This window comes from Neolamprologus multifasciatus, chromosome 17 (genome assembly GCF_963576455.1).
Source record: "Neolamprologus multifasciatus chromosome 17, fNeoMul1.2, whole genome shotgun sequence".
Taxonomy (NCBI): Eukaryota; Metazoa; Chordata; class Actinopteri; order Cichliformes; family Cichlidae; genus Neolamprologus; species Neolamprologus multifasciatus.
The window spans coordinates 38,838,688-38,858,745 of record NC_140455.1 but is presented as its reverse complement, the minus strand read 5'-3'; the positions used below and the strand labels follow the sequence as shown (position 1 = coordinate 38,858,745).

At 44.1% G+C, this 20,058-nt stretch overlaps 1 protein-coding gene across 1 annotated transcript in view; it reads left to right on the top strand.

Moving 5' to 3' along the window:
- arhgef39 (Rho guanine nucleotide exchange factor (GEF) 39) overlaps window positions 1-20,058 on the top strand; it is an 80,457-nt gene that overhangs the window by 47,941 nt on the left and 12,458 nt on the right. The window contains exon 8 of the mRNA XM_085138447.1: window positions 12,367-12,596. Coding sequence (XP_084994573.1) covers window positions 12,367-12,596 — 230 coding nt within the window. The remainder of the gene's footprint in view (window positions 1-12,366; window positions 12,597-20,058) is intronic.

Sequence of the window (20,058 nt, the reverse complement as noted above, 5' to 3'; positions counted from 1 at the left end):
AAGTTTGTTTCTCTGCGCTCCAGATGAGTCGGCACGTCAAAGATTTTAATTGGATTTAAGCTGCAGAAACGCTGACAGCGATTTGTTTTTGTTTGTTTTTTGTGGGGAAATTAGTGCGTCCATGTTCGGACTCCTTCTGTGTGTAATCGCACAAATCAGTCTGTGCATGATCACATTGCCCCACCCATCAGAAAGTCTGCGAATGAGCGAGTATACCACCCATCGTCGATTACTGGACTGACGATTGTTTTAAATTAAAATTAAATTAAATATTTACACATCGCCCGACACTACAGGATACAGTTTCAGCATGAGGGACACTGGTTACACATGACTACCTGAGAACACTGACATGTTAAAAAGCTTCATAACAGGGTGCGGAAATGACCAGTTCTAATTTTAGGTGAAACAGGTCAACTTCTTCAATTCAATTTTTTAATATACTGTGGGGCAAAAAAGTATTTAGTCAGCCACCGATTGTGCAAGTTCCCCCACTTAAAATGATGACAGAGGTCAGTAATTTGCACCAGAGGTACACTTCAACTGTGAGAGACAGAATGTGAATAAAAAATCCATGAATTCACATGGTAGGATTTGTAAAGAATTTATTCGTAAATCAGGGTGGAAAATAAGTATTTGGTCACCTCAAACAAGGAAAATCCCTGGCTCTCACAGACCTGTAACGTCTTCTGTAAGAAGCTTTTCTGTCCCCCACTCGTTACCTGTATGAATGGCACCTGTTTGACCTCATCATCTGTATAAAAGACACCTGTCCACAGCCTCAACCAGTCAGACTCCAAACGCCGCCAAGACCAAGACCAAAGAGCTTTCGAAGGACACCAGGAAAAGAATTGTAGACCTGCACCAGACTGGGAAGAGTGAATCTACAATAGGCAAGCAGCTTGGTGTGAAAAAATCAACTGTGGGAGCAATCATCAGAAAATGGAAGACATACAAGACCACTGATAATCTCCCTCGATCTGGGGCTCCACGCAAGATCTCATCCCGTGGGGTCAAAATGATCATGAGAACGGTGAGCAAAGATCCCAGAACCACACGGGGGGACCTGGTGAATGACCTGCAGAGAGCTGGGACCAAAGTAACAAAGGTCACCATCAGTAACACACTACAACGGCAGGGAATCAAATCCCGCAGTGCCAGACGTGTTCCGCTGCTGAAGCCAGTGCATGTCCAGGCCCGTCTGAAGTTTGCCAGAGAGCACATGGATGATACAGCAGAGGATTGGGAGAATGTCATGTGGTCAGATGAAACCAAAGTAGAACTTTTTGGTATAAACTCAACTCGTCGTGTTTGGAGGAAGAAGAATACTGAGTTGCATCCCAAGAACACCATACCTACTGTGAAGCATGGGGGTGGAAACATCATGCTATGGGGCTGTTTTTCTGCCAAGGGGACAGGACGACTGCTCCGTGTTAAGGACAGAATGAATGGGGCCAAGTATCGTGAGATTTTGAGCCAAAATCTCCTTCCATCAGTGAGAACTTTGAAGATGAAACGAGGCTGGGTCTTCCAACATGACAATGATCCAAAACACACCGCCCGGGCAACAAAGGAGTGGCTCCGTAAGAAGCATTTGAAAGTCCTGGAGTGGCCTAGCCAGTCTCCAGACCTCAACCCCATAGAAAATCTGTGGCGGGAGTTGAAAGTCCGTGTTGCTCGGCGACAGCCCCAAAACATCACTGCTCTTGAGAAGATCTGCATGGAGGAATGGGCCAAAATACCAGCTACTGTGTGTGCAAACCTGGTAAAGACCTATAGTAAACGTTTGACCTCTGTTATTGCCAACAAAGGTTATGTTACAAAGTATTGAGTTGTATTTTTGTTATTGACCAAATACTTATTTTCCACCCTGATTTACGAATAAATTCTTTACAAATCCTACCATGTGAATTCATGGATTTTTTTTTCACATTCTGTCTCTCACAGTTGAAGTGTACCTCTGGTGCAAATTACTGACCTCTGTCATCATTTTAAGTGGGGGAACTTGCACAATCGGTGGCTGACTAAATACTTTTTTGCCCCACTGTAGCACCGAGTCACAACAACAGTCAAATTCAAATTTTTATTTGTCACACTCACACAACCATACACAGTATGACATGGGGGTGAAATGCTTGTAGCTGTACAATGCCCGACCGTTAAATGACAGAAAAAAAGTTTTACAGTATTTACAATTTACAGGTTACTACAAAATTTACAAATTAACTTAGAAATTTACAGTAAAAAATGTGCAAATAATATTGAACAAAAAACTATGTATTGTAAGTATATATGGTCCAAATGTTGATGAACCCTCATTCTTCCACGGATTTTTTAGTGCACTCTCTGAACACCTTGATTGCACACTCATTCTTGGAGGCGACCTCAACCTTGGACTAAATGAAGAAATGGATAGGCTCAACACAACAGGAACTCAGCGCAATTGGCAATCCACAAATATAATCAAACAGTATATGAGCGACTATGGCCTTTGCGATGCATGGCGCTCCCTTCACCCCAACAGTAAGGAATATACTTTCTTCTCACATGTTCATCACTCCTACTCTCGTCTGGATTATTTTTTGGTCAGCAGCTCACTGCTGAGTGACATTTCAGACACTGAGATTCACCCTATAGCTGTCAGCGATCATGCTCCTGTATCTTTAACACTAATACACAAGAATAATACTACGCCAAGTAAAAACTGGAGATTTAACACATCACTACTTAAAGATGAAGACTTTATTAAATATTTTAAAAAGGAATGGACTTCATATTTAGACTTTAATGACACTCCCGGAACATCTGCTTCTGTTCTATGGGAAGCAGGAAAAGCTGTGATGAGAGGTAAAATAATTTCTTTCTCATCACACAAAAAGAAAGAAGAAAACAAAAATATTCAGGAATTAGAAAAAACCATCAAATCCTTAGAAGAAGCCTACGCGTTCCACCAAGATCAAGAAATAATGAACAAAATATGCAAAACAAAACTAGAATTAAATGAAATTATTAATAGAAAAACACAATTCCTTGTACAAAGACTTCGCTTGCAGAATTTTGAACACAGTAACAAACCAGGTCGATTTCTAGCAAACCAGTTAAAAATAAATAAAGAAAAAACAACTATATGTGCCACTAAAGATTTATCAGGGAACACAATATATGACCCTGGAAGAATAAACAAGATTTTTAGGGATTTCTATGAAACTTTATATTCACCACAAATAAACCCGTCTAAAAATGAAATTGATTTGTTTCTTGACAACGTAACTCTTCCAAAATTACTAGACAGTCAAGCAATGGCACTGGATTCACCACTGACGCCAGGTGAACTCCAGGAAGCCCTGATAAGTATGCCCATTAATAAAGCTCCAGGTCCAGACGGCTTTCCTGCAGAATTCTACAAAGAATTCTGGACAATTTTGGCACCAGTATTCCATGGAATGTTGCAGGAAATCAAGAAAAATGGCAGACTACCACCAAATATGAATTCTGCTAACATTAGTCTCCTGCTAAAACCAGGAAAAGACCCTTTATTTCCCTCAAGTTATCGTCCAATATCCCTTATAAATGTAGACCTTAAAATAATCTGCAAAGCTCTCTCAAAGAGATTAGAGAAAATAACCCCCCTCTTAATTCATCCTGACCAAACTGGTTTCATAAAAGGTCGGCACTCCTCAACAAATACTCGTAGATTTCTTAATTTAATAGACTACTCATACAATAAAAACATTGAAACCATAATATTATCTCTAGATGCAGAAAAAGCATTTGACAGAGTTAACTGGAAATTTTTATTTGCAACTTTACACAAATTTGGTTTTGGAAACTCTTTCATAAATTGGATAAGAATATTATACAATTCCCCAACAGCTCGTATCAGAACAAATGACCAGACATCCTCCAGCTTTTGTCTCCTGAGGGGCACCAGACAGGGATGCCCACTCTCCCCTTCACTTTTTGCAATTTTTATCGAACCTCTAGCAGCAGCACTTAGACAGGCTACAACAATTAAGGGCATAAAATGTAATAACGTAGAACATAAAATCAGTCTCTATGCAGATGATGTGTTGCTTTTTCTGCAAAACTCACAAATCAACCTCTCTGAGGTAATTACTCTAATAAACTGGTTTTCAAGAGTTTCAGACTATTCAATTAACTGGCCAAAATCTACAGTTCTTCCCATTAACTGCTCCTTCCACAATTCATCTTCTGCCCCACTACAATCTGGAAATATTAAATATTTAGGTATTATTGTTTCTCCTAAGCTTTCAGACTTAATTAAATTAAACCACATCCCACTTCTAAAGAAAGTAGAAGGCGATCTGACTAGATGGAAATCTCTACCCATATCACTCATGGGAAGGGTCGCCACTATAAAAATGATGATCTTGCCAAAAATAAATTACTTATTTTTAATGATCCCTAACAAACCATCACAAGATTGGTTCAGATCTCTGGATTCACATATTTCTAAATTCCTTTGGAAAGATAAACCCCTGCGCATCAGCTTAAAAACGCTACAAAGAACCAAGGATAGAGGAGGACTAGATCTGCCTAATTTTCACCAATACTTCTTAGCCAACAGGCTTCAGTTCATCTCAGAATGGTTAAAATGTACCCTCTTAGATGAGCCCTGGCTAGATGTTGAACAGGCACTATGCAATGATCTAGAGATTTCAGACCTACCATTTATTAGCTCAAACATCAAAAGACATGAATGCTTTAAAAGCATCAACATCAGCTTTTCTCTGTCAGCATGGTGGGAGTTTCTAAAAATAACGGAGTCTTCATTAATCCCATGCAAACGTACACCTATCTGGAATAACCCTGACATATTACAAAACAAAAATATGATTAATTTCCCAGAATGGAGTTGTAAAGGAATTAAATACTTAGAACATATATTAGAGGGAACAGAATTTATTCCATTTGACAGACTAGTTACACAATATGGGATCAACAAGAAAAGATTTTTAGAATATCAACAAATTAAATCCATAGTAAAAAAGAAATTTAACCTCAGTCAAGTTGAATTACAAACACCACCAAGTGTGGTTCAATTTCTTACTCTTAAATCCCCCAAACTATTATCTAAAATATACAGAACACTTTCTAAAATAGATGAATCAATATCCCTTCCTATTGCAAAGTGGGAAGCAGATTTATCAGTCAGCTTAGACCAAAACGTCTGGTCTCAGATTTGCTTAAAAACCTTTAAATTTATTAAAAATCCCAATCTGCAATTAATACAATACAAAATACTGCATAGAGTGCACTATACAGGTCATCGAATGTTTAAGATGGGCTTTACATCCGCCAACAACTGCTCACACTGTCAAGGCAATACACCAGACAGTTACATCCACGCTCTTTGGTTCTGTCCACCAGTGCAGAAGTTTTGGCACGAGATATGTGAGGACTTATCAAAGTGTCTGAAATGTAAAATTCCAACCTCCCCTTTAGTATGCTTGTTGGGAAATTTGGATGATGTCACTACAGAAACTAATACAGTCCACATGGTTTTTACTGCCCTATGCATCGCCAAGAAAACGGTCCTCATGAACTGGAAAAATAAAAATAATCTTAATTCTAGCCAATACAGAAACTATCTAATAGATCACATTAGTCTCGATATAGCCTCTGCCACCACATTAGATCAATCCCTCTGGGCTCCTTTGATCGGCTCCATCACCTAGCGGGGGTGGGGGGTCGTGGTTTGGTCCCGCCTTGGCTATTGTGGTTGATGTGGAGGTTGGGATGGGCTTAGGGCACCTGGAGGACCCCTAGAGACGTTATCCCTGGAGGGCTTAACCCGGGGGTTGTGTTCATAACCTGGTTAGTGGCTCTGGTCGCTCTCAGAGGTTGTTCTCCTCGTGGCCGCGTGCAGCGGGGCTGGAGGATGGTCTGTGCTGGCGGACGTAGGTTACTGGCCTGGTGGCCTGGCTGCCCCTGAGTGGATCCGGGGCGGGCGTGGGGGTTTGGGGTTCGGGGGTGCTTCGCCTCCGTGCTGGGGCTCTGGCTGGGCCTTGGGGGCTTCGGTCCTCGTCGGTGTGTCGCCGAGGTTGTGGGCGGGTGGGTGCACGGGGGCTCAGCCCTGGCGCAGGGGGCCTCTTGTGCATCGGCCTAACCGGGGGGCTCTTGAACTGGCAGGGAGGTTGTTCCATCTTTGCAGGAGTCCACTCTGCAGGTGGGGGAGAGACATAGGAGAGGTGGAGAATAAACTTAACCTGGGTGTCTGTGTCTTGTGTAGTCTGGGAGATGATTGAATGTTGGGGTGGGTACAGTTTCCTCTGCGGTGGGGTAGAGTGGGCTGCCCCGGGTCCTGTGGGGCTTGGCGGTGTTGCTGCCGTAGGCCCCGGTCTGGATGGGCCTGGGCTCCCTTGCCTTGGTGGATACCAGAGGACGGGGGTGCATATTGGGGTCAGCGGGGGAGCTGGCCCTAGGGAGGGACACCCTCCCCTCCCTTCTTTTCCTCCCCATCCCCGGCTGCCTCCCTCTTCACGCTCCACTACACCCACCCACACAGGTAGGGCTTTGGGGTGCGGGTGTGTCACCAGGGTGCAGGGGAGACATTCCCCCCCCCTCTGTCCTCTTCTGGCCACCTGTGCCTCAATTTTATCTCACAACTTAGACATCCACATTACTTACACTCTCATAACACACACATATATATATATATAGGGCCTTGAGGGTGGGCACGTTAACGGCGTCCAGTAGACGGTCTGTGTATTCAAACCTGCCTCTGGCGCCGGTGCCCACCTCTCAATTTTAAATCCATGTAGACATTGAGGGTTCTCGGGAGGGGCCGTGCTAACACCTGCTGCTCTCTGGCAGCAGCACCATGCTCTCCCTTGTTTTAAATACACTTTAGAGCAACACGCAGCAACACTACACTTGAGCGGGAGGAGGGAGGTATGGGGTCTTAACACACCCCTGTTCTCTGCTAGCCATCGGGGCGGGGGGGCTGGGAAGAGATGCTGGCTGTCCGATTGGCCTCCCTGCTGCTGCGGAGCCTGGGGCGGTCTGCTTGCCTCCACCCCGGAGGGAAGGGTAACATCTCTTGGGTCTGGGTGCCGTTTCCATCTCTGGGGGTGAGGATACCTGGACCCGGGGTATAGAGTATGTTTGGGGAGTGTGATTGTGTGTACATGTCCATTTACGTTTATTCCTGCGTTGGGTGAGTGCTGAGTGTTTGTATATGTGTGCATGAGGGTGGGAATGCATGTCTGTGTCTGTGTGTGCCTGTTTGTCTGTGTCTATATGTCAGGTCGGGTCTTAGACTTCACCTCTCTGGGAACTCCAAGGCCCTCCAAAGTGTGGAGGCCTATCTCCCCTCACCACACTCCCTGCCGGTGACTGATGCCCTCAGGGGTCGGTGCGTTGGTGGTTCTTGGTGTCCGGGGCTGGGCGCTCAGGTATGTACCAGCTCACTCCCGGTGACTACTTGGCGGGTCCTGGCGCCTGCTGCTCGGTCCGGCCTCTTCCGGGGCGCGGGGGGCCCTCGGGCCTCCGGCCTCTGTGCCTGCGGCTCGGTTCACTCTGGCACAGCTGGCTGCCGGCAGAGCCGGCGGGCACGCCGGTGCAGCCCCCTCTAGCTTCTGCCCGGTGGCTACTGGGTGACCCCTCATCTGGGGATCCTCAGCCCTTCCCATGAAGGTGGCACGGATGCCCCTCCGGTGGTCCTCCTTGGGCTCTTGCACTCTGGGGCCTCTGGATGTCTGGGGCCTGGATCTCCTCCATGCCTGCTTCATGCCCTGGGGGACGGGGCTATGGCTCTCTACATCCTCTAGCAGACCATTACATGGGGAAACCATTTGAATACAAGCGCGCCGATCCACACAGGTGTGCACATGGGTGTTCACTATTCGTAGACTTAAATCACACCTTTCTTGGCTGCTACTTCAAAGCACATTGTGCGCTGTCTGTCCTGCGTGCTGCACAACAACATTCAATATTTAGTATTTACTGCTGTTTACACTTAGCTAGATTAATGCGATGGTGTTGTGTATAGTATGTTGCATTGTTTTGTTTTTTTTTTTGCTTGTTTTCTATTCTTTTTCTCTCAACAGGTGATCCCGGAGATATTTTTTCTTCCCCCCTTTCTCACTGTCCCTCTCCCCTTCTGTTTTTCTTTTCCTTCCTCTTTATTTCTCCCTTTCCTATCCCTCACTCATGTCTGTCCCGTCTGTAACAACTGAAAATAAAATAAATAATAAAAACAAAGGTCGATCAAATGGACCAATACGGCAATGCCATGATGATCCATTTGGCAAAATAAATCCATTGGGTATCCTTGTTGGTCTTCAGACAACAATTCTGACGGCTAAAGAACCAAATGGGACAGGCGAAAAAAAAAAAAAAAAATGTGCAAATAGCAGAAAGAGATTATCAAGATTATAAATTATAGGAATTATAGGATTATAGGAAATGTGTGGTGATGTGATGTGTGGGAGAGTCCAGTCCTACACCTGGTTCAGGGCCCGAATAGCCTGGGGGAAGAAGCTCCTCCTCATCCTCTCTGTTTTGGCCTTAAGGGAGCGGAAGCGCTTCCCAGACCTCAACAGTGAGAAGAGTCCATTGTTGGGATGGGAGAGGTCCATCATGATCTTCCTAGCTTTGGACTTGCACCGCTTGGTGTAGATGGACACCTCAGTGCTTTATGTTTTCAGATCCTACAATAATACTTTGAACAGTAAAAGTCAGGCCGAGCGAGCTGGGCCAAGCGGCTGCTCGTGGACGTGTTAGAACAGGTGAAGGACAACTGCCAGGATGACTCCACGCCAAGGTGGGGCGAGAATGTCAAGCCAGCCTGGCAGATCAATCACGAATGATTATGATTGATGATTATAAGGGACAAAGAAGAAAAAACAAGAACAACCAACCCCAGCCCCAAAATGCCGAACCCCGCCAATTCTCTGCTGATGGCTGCTGGAAAATAGACCCGTCCACTTTACCACATGGAGAAAGTGTCCAGCATTATTTTAGAGATCTGAGGCGAAGAACGAGTCTATTCTGCTGATACACATTAAAGGGATTATTTGCACTGGAACAAATATTTTGGGAGAAAGGCTGATTTGATATGTGGGTTTTTATTTTTCCCTTCAGAGCACGTTCTTGTCCTTCTTTGCTCTTTCTTCTTTTCTTAGATTGTTTTCTGAGTGTCAGTTATTGTTTTTGTAATCAGCTGATTTTCTTTGTTAAACTAGTTAAAATGATTCTATTGTTTTCAGTTTGTTATGTATAAGATTTTATTTAAATTAGATTTAATCTCCAGGCTTCACACAAAGTGTCATAGCATGTGTCTTGACTGTTTGAGAGGCATTTTAAAAGCAATTTGATCCCCACTCGGCCCGGCCTCTTAATCTCACTGGACTCGTCTGTAGCTGAAAACGTCCTCTCCGAGCCCCAGAGGCACAGCTTTGGACACTCGGGCTCGCTGCAATCACAGGCTATTTGCTCGGGCAATTACAAAAACGCCCTGGACTCGGGATAAATTTTAATCTTATATCCAAATGTCAGCCCTGCTTGCTTATTAGCTATCAGCATCCTGCTGCCAATCACAGAGAAAGAGATGAGTTTTCCTCAGCGACCGAAATACTGAAATTACTTCTTCTCGTTGTAGAAGGCAAAATATTGTTGTAGTTTTCTTTCTAAGATTACGGGGTCTTTACACTACAATAAAGTGCCTTGAATTTCAATTTCAGTTTATCTACTTCAGAGGGACAATGCAGTTTAACACGGCTCCTATAGCATGAAATCGATGTGCTGCAGAGTTTGAGGCTTCAGGTGACGGTTGTTGTGATCGGCACTATAGACATACAATTGAATGTTCAAAGATCACTAAATGTTTGACAAATTAGTATTTATTATTATTATTTTTATTATTAAAAGTAGTCAGCGCAGTCTTAATGGATGTCACAGTGAAACCAGTGGTGGGCAGTTATTTTTCCAAGTGGCCGTGTGAGAAACTGGGCCTGTTATGAGCAGCTGCACCAATAAATACTAATAAACTCCTCCTGGTAACACAATGAGCCAATGAAGCTGTGAACTCAGTAAATACATTTATTTTTACTATTTTCAGCGTTTTATCAGGATATAATCAACATTCTGAAAAACAATTGGAAACTAAATGTGGATGTGAGAAGTCTGACAGTGTTGCTGTTTAACTTCTTCATCAGCAGCTTTTCAGTTTATTTGGTTTTTAGGAAGAAATCGAGTCTGCTTTACCTTTGAGTTTATTACAGGTTCAGTGTCTGAGGTGGAAATAAAGACACCGAGAGGATCTGCATGTGGACTCGTTCACCACTGAGAATATTTGTGAATCCAAATAGTGCCAACATCTCAGTAACACTACTCCTGCTCTACTGCAGTAGAGTTTAAAATGCAAACACTGTGATTGTGTGCTCGTGCTCTAATGACGTTTACTGTTTGATTCTTGAACTGATTTGTAGAAGAGCTCCTGGTGTGTGATGCAAAGCAGAAATACTTCTAGTTCTTGGTTTATATGAGTCCCTTTATCTGGCATCCAATTCAATTTTATTTACACAGCACCAAATCACAACAACAGCGCCTCAAGGTGCTTTATGTCGTTAGGCAGACCCTACAATAATACACATTATATGACCCCCTATGAGCAGCACTTTGGCGACAGTGGGAAGGAAAAACTCCCTTTTAACAGGAAGAAACCTCCAGCAGAACCAGGCTCAGGGAGGGGCGGGGCCATCTGCTGCGACTGGTTGGGGCCGAGCACATGGCCCCGCCCCTCCCGTCCAACATGTTTTTCCATTACGGATTTGGACCCATGATTGTAACACCTTGGTGTGTATTAGAATGGCAAAGGCCACCAAATGATCCTCGGATGGAGAGTTTTTAAGAAGAGTTTACTGGGTTTTGTTATTTTATGTGAAATCACAAAGTTGGTTTTGGCTTCATCGCTGCGTCTGTAATGCCTGGTACAAAAGAAAGAAAGAAAGTTCTTGTTGCTTTGCTAGCAAAGGTTCAGATGTCTGTTCTCGGTCTGTGTCAGTCAGCTTTGTGTATTCGCTGCATGTTTAGTTTCATAATGGTGATTCAGATTTCTTGTGCACTGTCCTTTAGCTGGTTGACCCCAGGTGTGTAAACTGGTCTAGTCTCTCTGTTCCTTGCATGCTTGTTGTTAAACCCGTCTCCCCCGTTCACACATATTCTTGCTGCTTCTGCCTTTCATTCCTCTCCTCTTCAGAGCATACCTCCACATCTCCAGGCTCTGCTCCCCACAGTCTCATCTGCAGTTGTCATCGGCCACTAAGACTCCTGCCTGACCTCATCTGCCAATCTGTGCATCACCACTGCAAACAGACCAGAGTAGATCCTGATCGCCCGGCTGTCTCGACTCCTCCTCGAGCTTTTGCCATTTAATCCTCGACTCCTCCTTCTCTTCCTCTTCTTGATTTCTGCAGTCATCCTAAAAACGTCCAGCGCTGTCTACCTGCCACCACTTTCTAGTCTTATATCGCTCAGTTTGGCCTTTCTGCATAAGATATAATCCACCTTTGAGCACCTCCCTTTGCTGTTATATGTCACCTATGTTCTTCCCGCTTCTTAAAATGTCTTGACCACAAGTATTTCCATCTTTTCAAAAATCCATTACCATGTAATCCATGTCCTTGGCACCACGGCCACCCAACACCTCATTATCACCTCTGTTCCCTTTATCTATACGTCCACTGACGTCTGCTACTCTGACAGCCTGAGAGCCACAAACACTGACAACATTCAGAATCATTCAAAGATCCTGACTAACACTTTCTTCACTTTGCCAAAACTATTTGCATTCTGTTCTTTTAAGATTAACCCTACACGTACTATCTGCACCCTGCTGGAACAGCTGGACTCCACCTCACTTCCATGTAGACTCCTGCATGCACACATATCTGCCTTCTTTCTCTCCGTCATGTAGGCAGGCTTTAAAGTCCCTACTCGCACCTCCACACTCTGCCTTTCTTCTCTCCTCCTGCCTCTTTCTTTGTCTCTGGCCAGCGGTAACAAAGTTTCAGCCCCCTGCTGGCCAACAGCACCCAGGCCCTGACAGATCCACTCATTCTGCATGAATGTGATGTAACCCTCCCAATGTATCCAGCCTTGAGACCTGCACTAAGAGTATGCTGGCATGTGGCCCTCTTATGGCGCCGTTAATGAATACATGTTTATGTTTAAATCCCAAGTTTGCGTTGACCCTGTGCAAACTGGTCATGGACAACCAAAGGGCCAAATGTGACCTGCAGGCTGTCCAGTGTCCACGTCTGGACTAAATACATATTCAGTGTCTAATGATGGATTTATATGTGTATAATACTGTCTTCTGTTTGTTCTTACTCCACACAGGGAGGTGGTTCATCTGCGAGGGCTGGCTGAAGGTGGTCCCACCAAAGGGTGCAGAGGCCAAGCCTAAAATGTTCTTCCTGTTCTCCGACATGCTGCTGCAGGTCAAGCGTTGCAGCTCCCTGCGTTCCACCAGTGGACAGAAGTTTACTGCCCAGCATGCCTATCCACTGCAGGACTGCAGCGTGGAGAAGGTGTTTGGCCACACGAGGAGCCAGGGAGGCCTGCTCAGTGTAAGTGAAGAACCAGCAGAGAGGGCTCAGCCGCAACCGTTGTATGAAGGGTATCTTCTTGCAGTTAGAGCTGTAAGGATTATGGAAAATGACACAACGTTTTTAATGTTGCCTGTTTACATTATTACAGTTAACCCTTTAAGACCTACCATAGAACCAAGTCCGCCAGAGCTTATATTATATGTTTACATGCTGTGGAGCCATTTTTGGGAGCATTTCAAGTTGCTATACATCAATACAACAACATAGCCCAGATTTTAATAATATGTCTGCATTAAGTGCATAGAAATTACATAAATTGCAAAAAAAGTGCAATAAACTACAAATAAATGTAAAATCGTTTTTGTTTTTTTAACATATATTTCTAGTTAGAGAAATTTAAGAGGCTTATCCCTCAAAACTGTAAATACAAAAAAGTTGCACAAAATAGTTTCCCACCACAGGAAATTTATTTTGAGTGTCTTCATAGTTTTATTTTTGAAATACACCAATTTTTATACACTGCAGGAAAAACAAAAATAAATATTATAATGCAAATTTGCAAAAAAGCAGCATATGCATCAAAATAAACTATTTCCAGCAGCAATATGAGTCCTAAGCATCCCAGAAAAACATAACTTTTAAAAACACCAGTATAGGCTCATGAGGCCCTGATGGTAAAAAACTACATTTCTGCAAAATGACGTCACTTCCGGTTTCGGGCAGGTCATGGTGGACATGCGATAGTTCACGCTGACGTCTATTCCAACGTAGGAAGTGTTACAAACAGCTGATCGGATCGGCAAAGCGTGTTTCTGGAATATTATGTTTTTGTTGCTGCAAGTGCTTTTTATGCAGTTTTTGCAAAGCTATATGTGGAAGGAAACTGTGACCGAGGACAAGCTGATGGCATAAGATGTAAGTACAACTCCTCCGGTTTCATATGCAAAAAAGATTATTGCGCTAGCTCACGTGGTTGCAGAGCTACCGGGATTAAAAATAGTTACGCAAAACAGAGCGTGCTGCTCTGACCGGCTTTAAAGGGTTAAGATGAGATTGAAGTTCAGACTTTCAGCTTTAATTCAAGGCTTTAACAAAAACTACAACCTTACCTGTTCAGGTGTTACAGTCATCACATATTACAGATACAGTCCCCATTTTTCAAAACTAGTTTTTAACAAGGTATAAAGTGATGATATTAATATGAACCATTCCCCCATTATTATGTAAATGCTCACTGTCATCATGATGGTGGCTGTGAGTGGAAACATCGTTCTTATTGTAGAATTGAGCTCTCTGTGTTTCTAACTAAACCAACAGAAGTGTCCTGCACTGTTTCCATCTCCAAATGTTGGGAAAAGCTGAACTTGGAAAGAAAACTGTCTGTTTTCTTGGGCAGGTGGGGAGACATCTGTTCACTGATTTCAGGTACACATGAGTGACTCTTTAGCGGCGCATTATTTAATTTCCACTTTTGACGTATGTAGCTTTGATTTGTCTTCCTTACAGCTCCTCGATGATCAGTGGTATGATGTGTAAAAGTTTGCTGAATGTTTTCAAGCCTCGCTCCATTAAACGTCATTGAGTCCTGCGTGTTGGAGGAGACCTGTGCTCCTCCTCTTCCTCTCCTCCCTCATCACCTCTAATCCTTGTTGAAGCAGCCCAGAAGTTGAACTTTGAATGTGTTTCTCCGCGCGGTCCATCCATCTCGCAGGTCTGTGCAGCTGCTTGCTGACAAATTGTGTCTAAATGATGTAGCTGCTGTCATGAAACATTCAAAGGAAGGAGTTGCGCGTCATTGAGCAAGGAACCAAAGCGTTTATGCAGCGAGTGTTTAGTGCCAGTGCTGCGTGGTATCAATATTCATTTCAGCTGATAGGCTCTCGCTCAAAGCGCTCTTTATGCAGCGCTGCTAATGCGCTTCCCTGTGATCCAGAGCAGCCACGTCTGATGCTTGTGCTGTCCACTGCTTCTGCTCAGCTTGTTAGAAGCATCTTTGCATGTTTGCTGTCAGTAAAGCATTTGTCACAGAACTGGAAGCACACAGTTGCTGATAGATCTACAACATAGAAACCAATAAAACCCGACCAGAGGCGTCAAACGTAAGTCCACGGGCTGGATGTGGAGACGGTTATATCCGCCCGCGAGATGATTTCACACAGCAGTTATTAATGGGCCGTCGGTACGTGGAAGTCAAACCTTCAGCCCTGTGGGTCTTTATTTTAATGGTCACGCCACGCGGCCAATGGCAGACTGGGATCGTACCATTGTGTCAAAGAAGGAAAGGGGTCAGACGTTCCAAAGACAGCAGGTGCAGTGGTGCAGGCGAGAGACGGCGAGCCGGATTTAAATGCAAACCTCAAACGAGCAGCGTCTGGCTGCATTTCAATGATACTGGAGACTGAAAGGATGAGTGCAGAATGTAGAAGAGTAGAGCTGGATAAACCCGTGATACACGTTTTATTTTTAGCCAGTTTCCACCGTGGAGGACAAAAAGTTCCACATCTGTACAGACCTCATGTGTTCTTGAGAGAGACTCAAATGTACAGTTAAATGTTACATAAAATAAACTGAATACAGTTTCAACTACAGTTTAAAAAACCTGCAACTTTCTGTCATTTTACACGTTTATTTCTCGTCCAAAGAGTCGTACAGCAGCTGTTTCTTCATCATCAGTTAAATGTGTGACTTCCTCTGCACAGAAGGCATCAGTGGTCCAGCTGTTTGTGGCCCACGATGCAAAATGAGTTTGACGCTCCTGAGACAGACAAAAAAGATAACCAGTTTACTTCTTTATTGGGGGGGCGGGGGGGGGGGGGATCCTTTGTTATCTGTGATCATGTGATCATGTGATCATCCACTAAACACACAGTTTACTGCAACAGCTACACCCTTCTTGCACATGTTCTTTTTCAGCTATTTATTAATAAGTGACTTTTATGTTAATGTTTGTTTGTAATGCAGCACTGTAATGAAAATCATTTCCCCCAGGGATCAATAAAGTTTTCTGATTCTGATCGTATCTATTTATAGAGTAATTGGAGCTGTTGTCAGGGCTCAGCCAACAGGCCGTCAGGTTTCAAACTGAGTGTTTCCAAATGTTAAAAACATCCGTCAAACACAACAAGACGAATACGGGCAAAAAGTCTGTAGGATTTCCTGTACAGATGATTAACTATGAGATATGTCCGCACCTTTCATGCTTCATTTGTCACGTGGATCATCATGGACGTTTTCATAGGTTGGTTAAAAAATGCATTTACTTTTATTAATAAACGTTTACGTTTTAAAATGAATGATGGCAAACGAGTTTATATCATAAACACGATCCAATAAAAATAAACAGGAAAATAACCAGTCGGGTGATTCTGATCAATATCACGTATTGATTCTCACTGAGTTCTCATTGGCTCCTCTCATAGCAGGACACACAGTAACTGGTTACGTTTGTGCACGTTGGAGCTGTTTTTACAGAGAAACCTTTTCTTAAAAGTAATGCAGTAGAAAGTAATGAGTTACACTACTTTCACCTAAAATACGTCGTCTAATAATCACAGTTATTATGTAACAGTTCAGCTTGTCAGTGAAGCTGCAGCTTTATAACAATATAAACATGTAGGCTGCAGAATCCGTGTCCTGATGAGGACACGCGTGATCTTTTTCTCAGTGTTTAGGTGTGAACACACAGCCGAGCGCACACAGACTTTACAGTGATGCCACAGTGATTCTGCTTGAGCAATAAGAGCAGGTGGACGGCGAGGCTGCAGCCGACTGCTCGCCTGTTTCACTGTTGGAGGTTTGCATGCACTCAGCTTCAGCATCACTCTGCATTCTTGCTTTGTGCAAAGCACTGAAGTTGTGTTCGTTGTGTGTTCATTGTGTGTTCGTTGTGTGTGCGTTGTGTTTGTTGTGTGTGCGTTGTGTGTTTGTTGTGTTCGTTGTGTGTTTGTTGTGTTCGTTGTGTGTTTGTTGTGTGTTCATTGTGTGTGCGTTGTGTTCATTGTGTTCGTTGTGTGTTTGTTGTGTGTGCGTTGTGTGTGCGTTGTGTGTGCGTTGTGTGTGCGTTGTGTTCGTTGTGTGTGCGTTGTGTGTTTGTTGTGTGTGCGTTGTGTGTTTGTTGTGTTCGTTGTGTGTGCGTTGTGTGTGCGTTGTGTGCGTTGTGTGTTTGTTGTGTGTGCGTTGTGTGTTTGTTGTGTGTTCATTGTGTGTTTGTTGTGTTCGTTGTGTGTTTGTTGTGTGTGCGTTGTGTGTTTGTTGTGTGTTCATTGTGTGTGCGTTGTGTGTTCATTGTGTTCGTTGTGTGTTCGTTGTGTGTTTGTTGTGTTCGTTGTGTGTTTGTTGTGTTCGTTGTGTGTTCATTGTGTGTGCGTTGTGTGTTCATTGTGTTCGTTGTGTGTGCGTTGTGTGTGCGTTGTGTGTTTGTTGTGTGTGCGTTGTGTGTGCGTTGTGTGTTTGTCGTGTGTGCGTTGTGTGTTTGTCGTGTGTGCGTCGTGTGTGCGTCGTGTGTGCGTTGTGTGTGCGTTGTGTTTGTTGTGTGTGCGTTGTGTGTGCATTGTGTGTGCGTTGTGTGTTTGTTGTGTTCGATGTGTGTGCGTTGTGTGTGCGTTGTGTTTGTTGTGTGTGCGTTGTGTGTGCGTTGTGTGTTTGTTGTGTGTGCGTTGTGTGTTTGTCGTGTGTGCGTCGTGTGTGCGTCGTGTGTGCGTTGTGTGTGCGTTGTGTTTGTTGTGTGTGCGTTGTGTGTGCATTGTGTGTGCGTTGTGTGTTTGTTGTGTTCGATGTGTGTGCGTTGTGTGTGCGTTGTGTTTGTTGTGTGTGCGTTGTGTGCGTTGTGTGTGCGTTGTGTGTTCGTTGTGTGTGCGTTGTGTGTTCGTTGTGTGTTTGTTGTGTGTGCGTTGTGTGTTTGTTGTGTGTGCGTTGTGTGTTTGTTGTGTGTTCGTTGTGTTCGTTGTGTGTTCGTTGTGTGTTCGTTGTGTGTTTGTTGTGTTCGTTGTGTGTTTGTTGTGTTCGTTGTGTGTTCGTTGTGTGTTTGTGTTCGTTGTGTGTTTGTCGTGTGTGCGTTGTGTGTGCGTCGTGTGTGCGTTGTGTTTGTTGTGTGTGCGTTGTGTGTGCATTGTGTGTGCGTTGTGTGTTTGTTGTGTTCGTTGTGTGTGCGTTGTGTGTGCGTTGTGTTTGTTGTGTGTGCGTTGTGTGTGCGTTGTGTGTGCGTCGTGTGTGCGTTGTGTTTGTTGTGTGTGCGTTGTGTGTGCATTGTGTGTGCATTGTGTGTGCGTTGTGTGTTTGTTGTGTTCGTTGTGTGTGCGTTGTGTGTGCGTTGTGTTTGTTGTGTGTGCGTTGTGTGTTCGTTGTGTGTGCGTTGTGTGTGCGTTGTGTGTTCGTTGTGTGTGCGTTGTGTGTGCGTTGTGTGTTCGTTGTGTGTTTGTTGTGTGTGCGTTGTGTGTTTGTTGTGTGTGCGTTGTGTTCGTTGTGTGTTCGTTGTGTGTTCGTTGTGTGTTTGTTGTGTTCGTTGTGTGTTTGTTGTGTTCGTTGTGTGTTTGTTGTGTGTTCATTGTGTGTGCGTTGTGTGTTCATTGTGTTCGTTGTGTGTTTGTTGTGTGTTCATTGTGTGTGCGTTGTGTGTGCGTTGTGTGTTTGTTGTGTTCGTTGTGTGTGCGTTGTGTGTTTGTTGTGTGTGCGTTGTGTTTGTTGTGTTCGTTGTGTGTGCGTTGTGTGTTTGTTGTGTGTGCGTTGTGTGTTTGTTGTGTTCATTGTGTGTTTGTTGTGTTCGTTGTGTGTTTGTTGTGTGTGCGTTGTGTGTTTGTTGTGTGTTCATTGTGTGTGCGTTGTGTGTTCATTGTGTTCGTTGTGTGTTCGTTGTGTGTTTGTTGTGTTCGATGTGTGTTTGTTGTGTGTGCGTTGTGTGTTTGTTGTGTGTTCATTGTGTGTGCGTTGTGTGTTCATTGTGTTCGTTGTGTGTTCGTTGTGTGTTTGTTGTGTTCGTTGTGTGTTCATTGTGTGTGCGTTGTGTGTTCATTGTGTTCGTTGTGTGTGCGTTGTGTGTGCGTTGTGTGTGCGTTGTGTGTTTGTCGTGTGTGCGTTGTGTGTTTGTCGTGTGTGCGTTGTGTGTGCGTCGTGTGTGCGTTGTGTGTGCGTTGTGTGTGCGTTGTGTTCGTTGTGTGTGCGTTGTGTGTTTGTTGTGTGTTTGTTGTGTGTGCGTTGTGTGTTTGTGTGTTTGTTGTGTGTTTGTTGTGTGTGCGTTGTGTGTGCGTTGTGTGCCCTTGTGTGTGCGTTGTGTGTGCACTTGTGCAATAAAAACAGAAGTTTGGTCCATGTTCACGCTGCCATATTTTAGACTGTGACTTTTTTCTTCCAGCAAACAAACTGAAATCAGCACAAGTGCAGCTGGAATCAATGAGCTAAACTGGCTAACGCGAGCAGGCTAACGATTCCAACTTGACGGCCTACTGGGAACCAGTTCTCAGTTCCATCCCGACTAACCAGCCTGTACAAGTCCACAGCAGCGCTCAGTCTGCAGTATGAAGCGTCATATTTGGATGTGTTGTTTGAGGACGTTGAGCCAGTTCATCCTGATTCAGTGACGTCTGCAAAGAAAACAGCATTTTTTCTAAATACTACTTTAATGCTCATTACTTGTAGTTTTTTATATTTTGTGAAAGTTTGCAGTGAGAATGATCAAACAGAGCAGAGTCGCAGTGATGTGACGGCTTGTCATGACCAGGCCAGACTTCACAGTTCAAAGCCCTGAGAATTAAAATCATCCTTCAGCAGACTAATGAAAAGGAAACTGATGGAGAGATTACACTCAGCTGTGTTACAGGCAGTGCGTGTTTTAAGGACTGAGGAGTGCAGTGATGGGCGCCTGCTGTTACCTCAGTGCTGGATCAGATTAAGCTACAGATCCATCTCCTCTGGGCCTCCAGTAAATACGTCTTCCTCCAGCCTGTCGCCGCTCTGTGCCCGTCCCGCTGCATGTTATCTAATGGCAGAAATGGCATTTCATTAGCCTCTTATACCACGGAGGCCCAAACGCATACTCGATAGCGTTACGCGTAATTCCTCATAAGGACACATTATTGATCCCTACGTGAACTCGAGGAAAAAGACTGTCAGCACACCGGGGCCCTCCTTATACGGGGCCATGAAGTATTAAAGTCAAATTAAATTTGACAGCTGTAAATGTCATGGCAATCTATATGCTAAGTATTGGAAAAAACAAAAAAACCTAAAACGTTTTATTAAAATTTCCAGTGCCCCCTCCCCCGCTGGGTCTTATTTGTGGCTCGACGTCCATTTTTCTCTTCGTTTTGCGTCTTTTCCTTCCGAATGTGTCGGCTTTCTGTATCCTCTCCCCTCTGCTCCCTTCCTACTGCTAATATCCTCTCATTACTTGAATATTTTCCCACATCCCTGACAGATTCTCTTTGATGTATAAATAATCAAGCTAAATTATGTGCAGTGATGAGTCATTTCTACCTAAGAGGGTCAG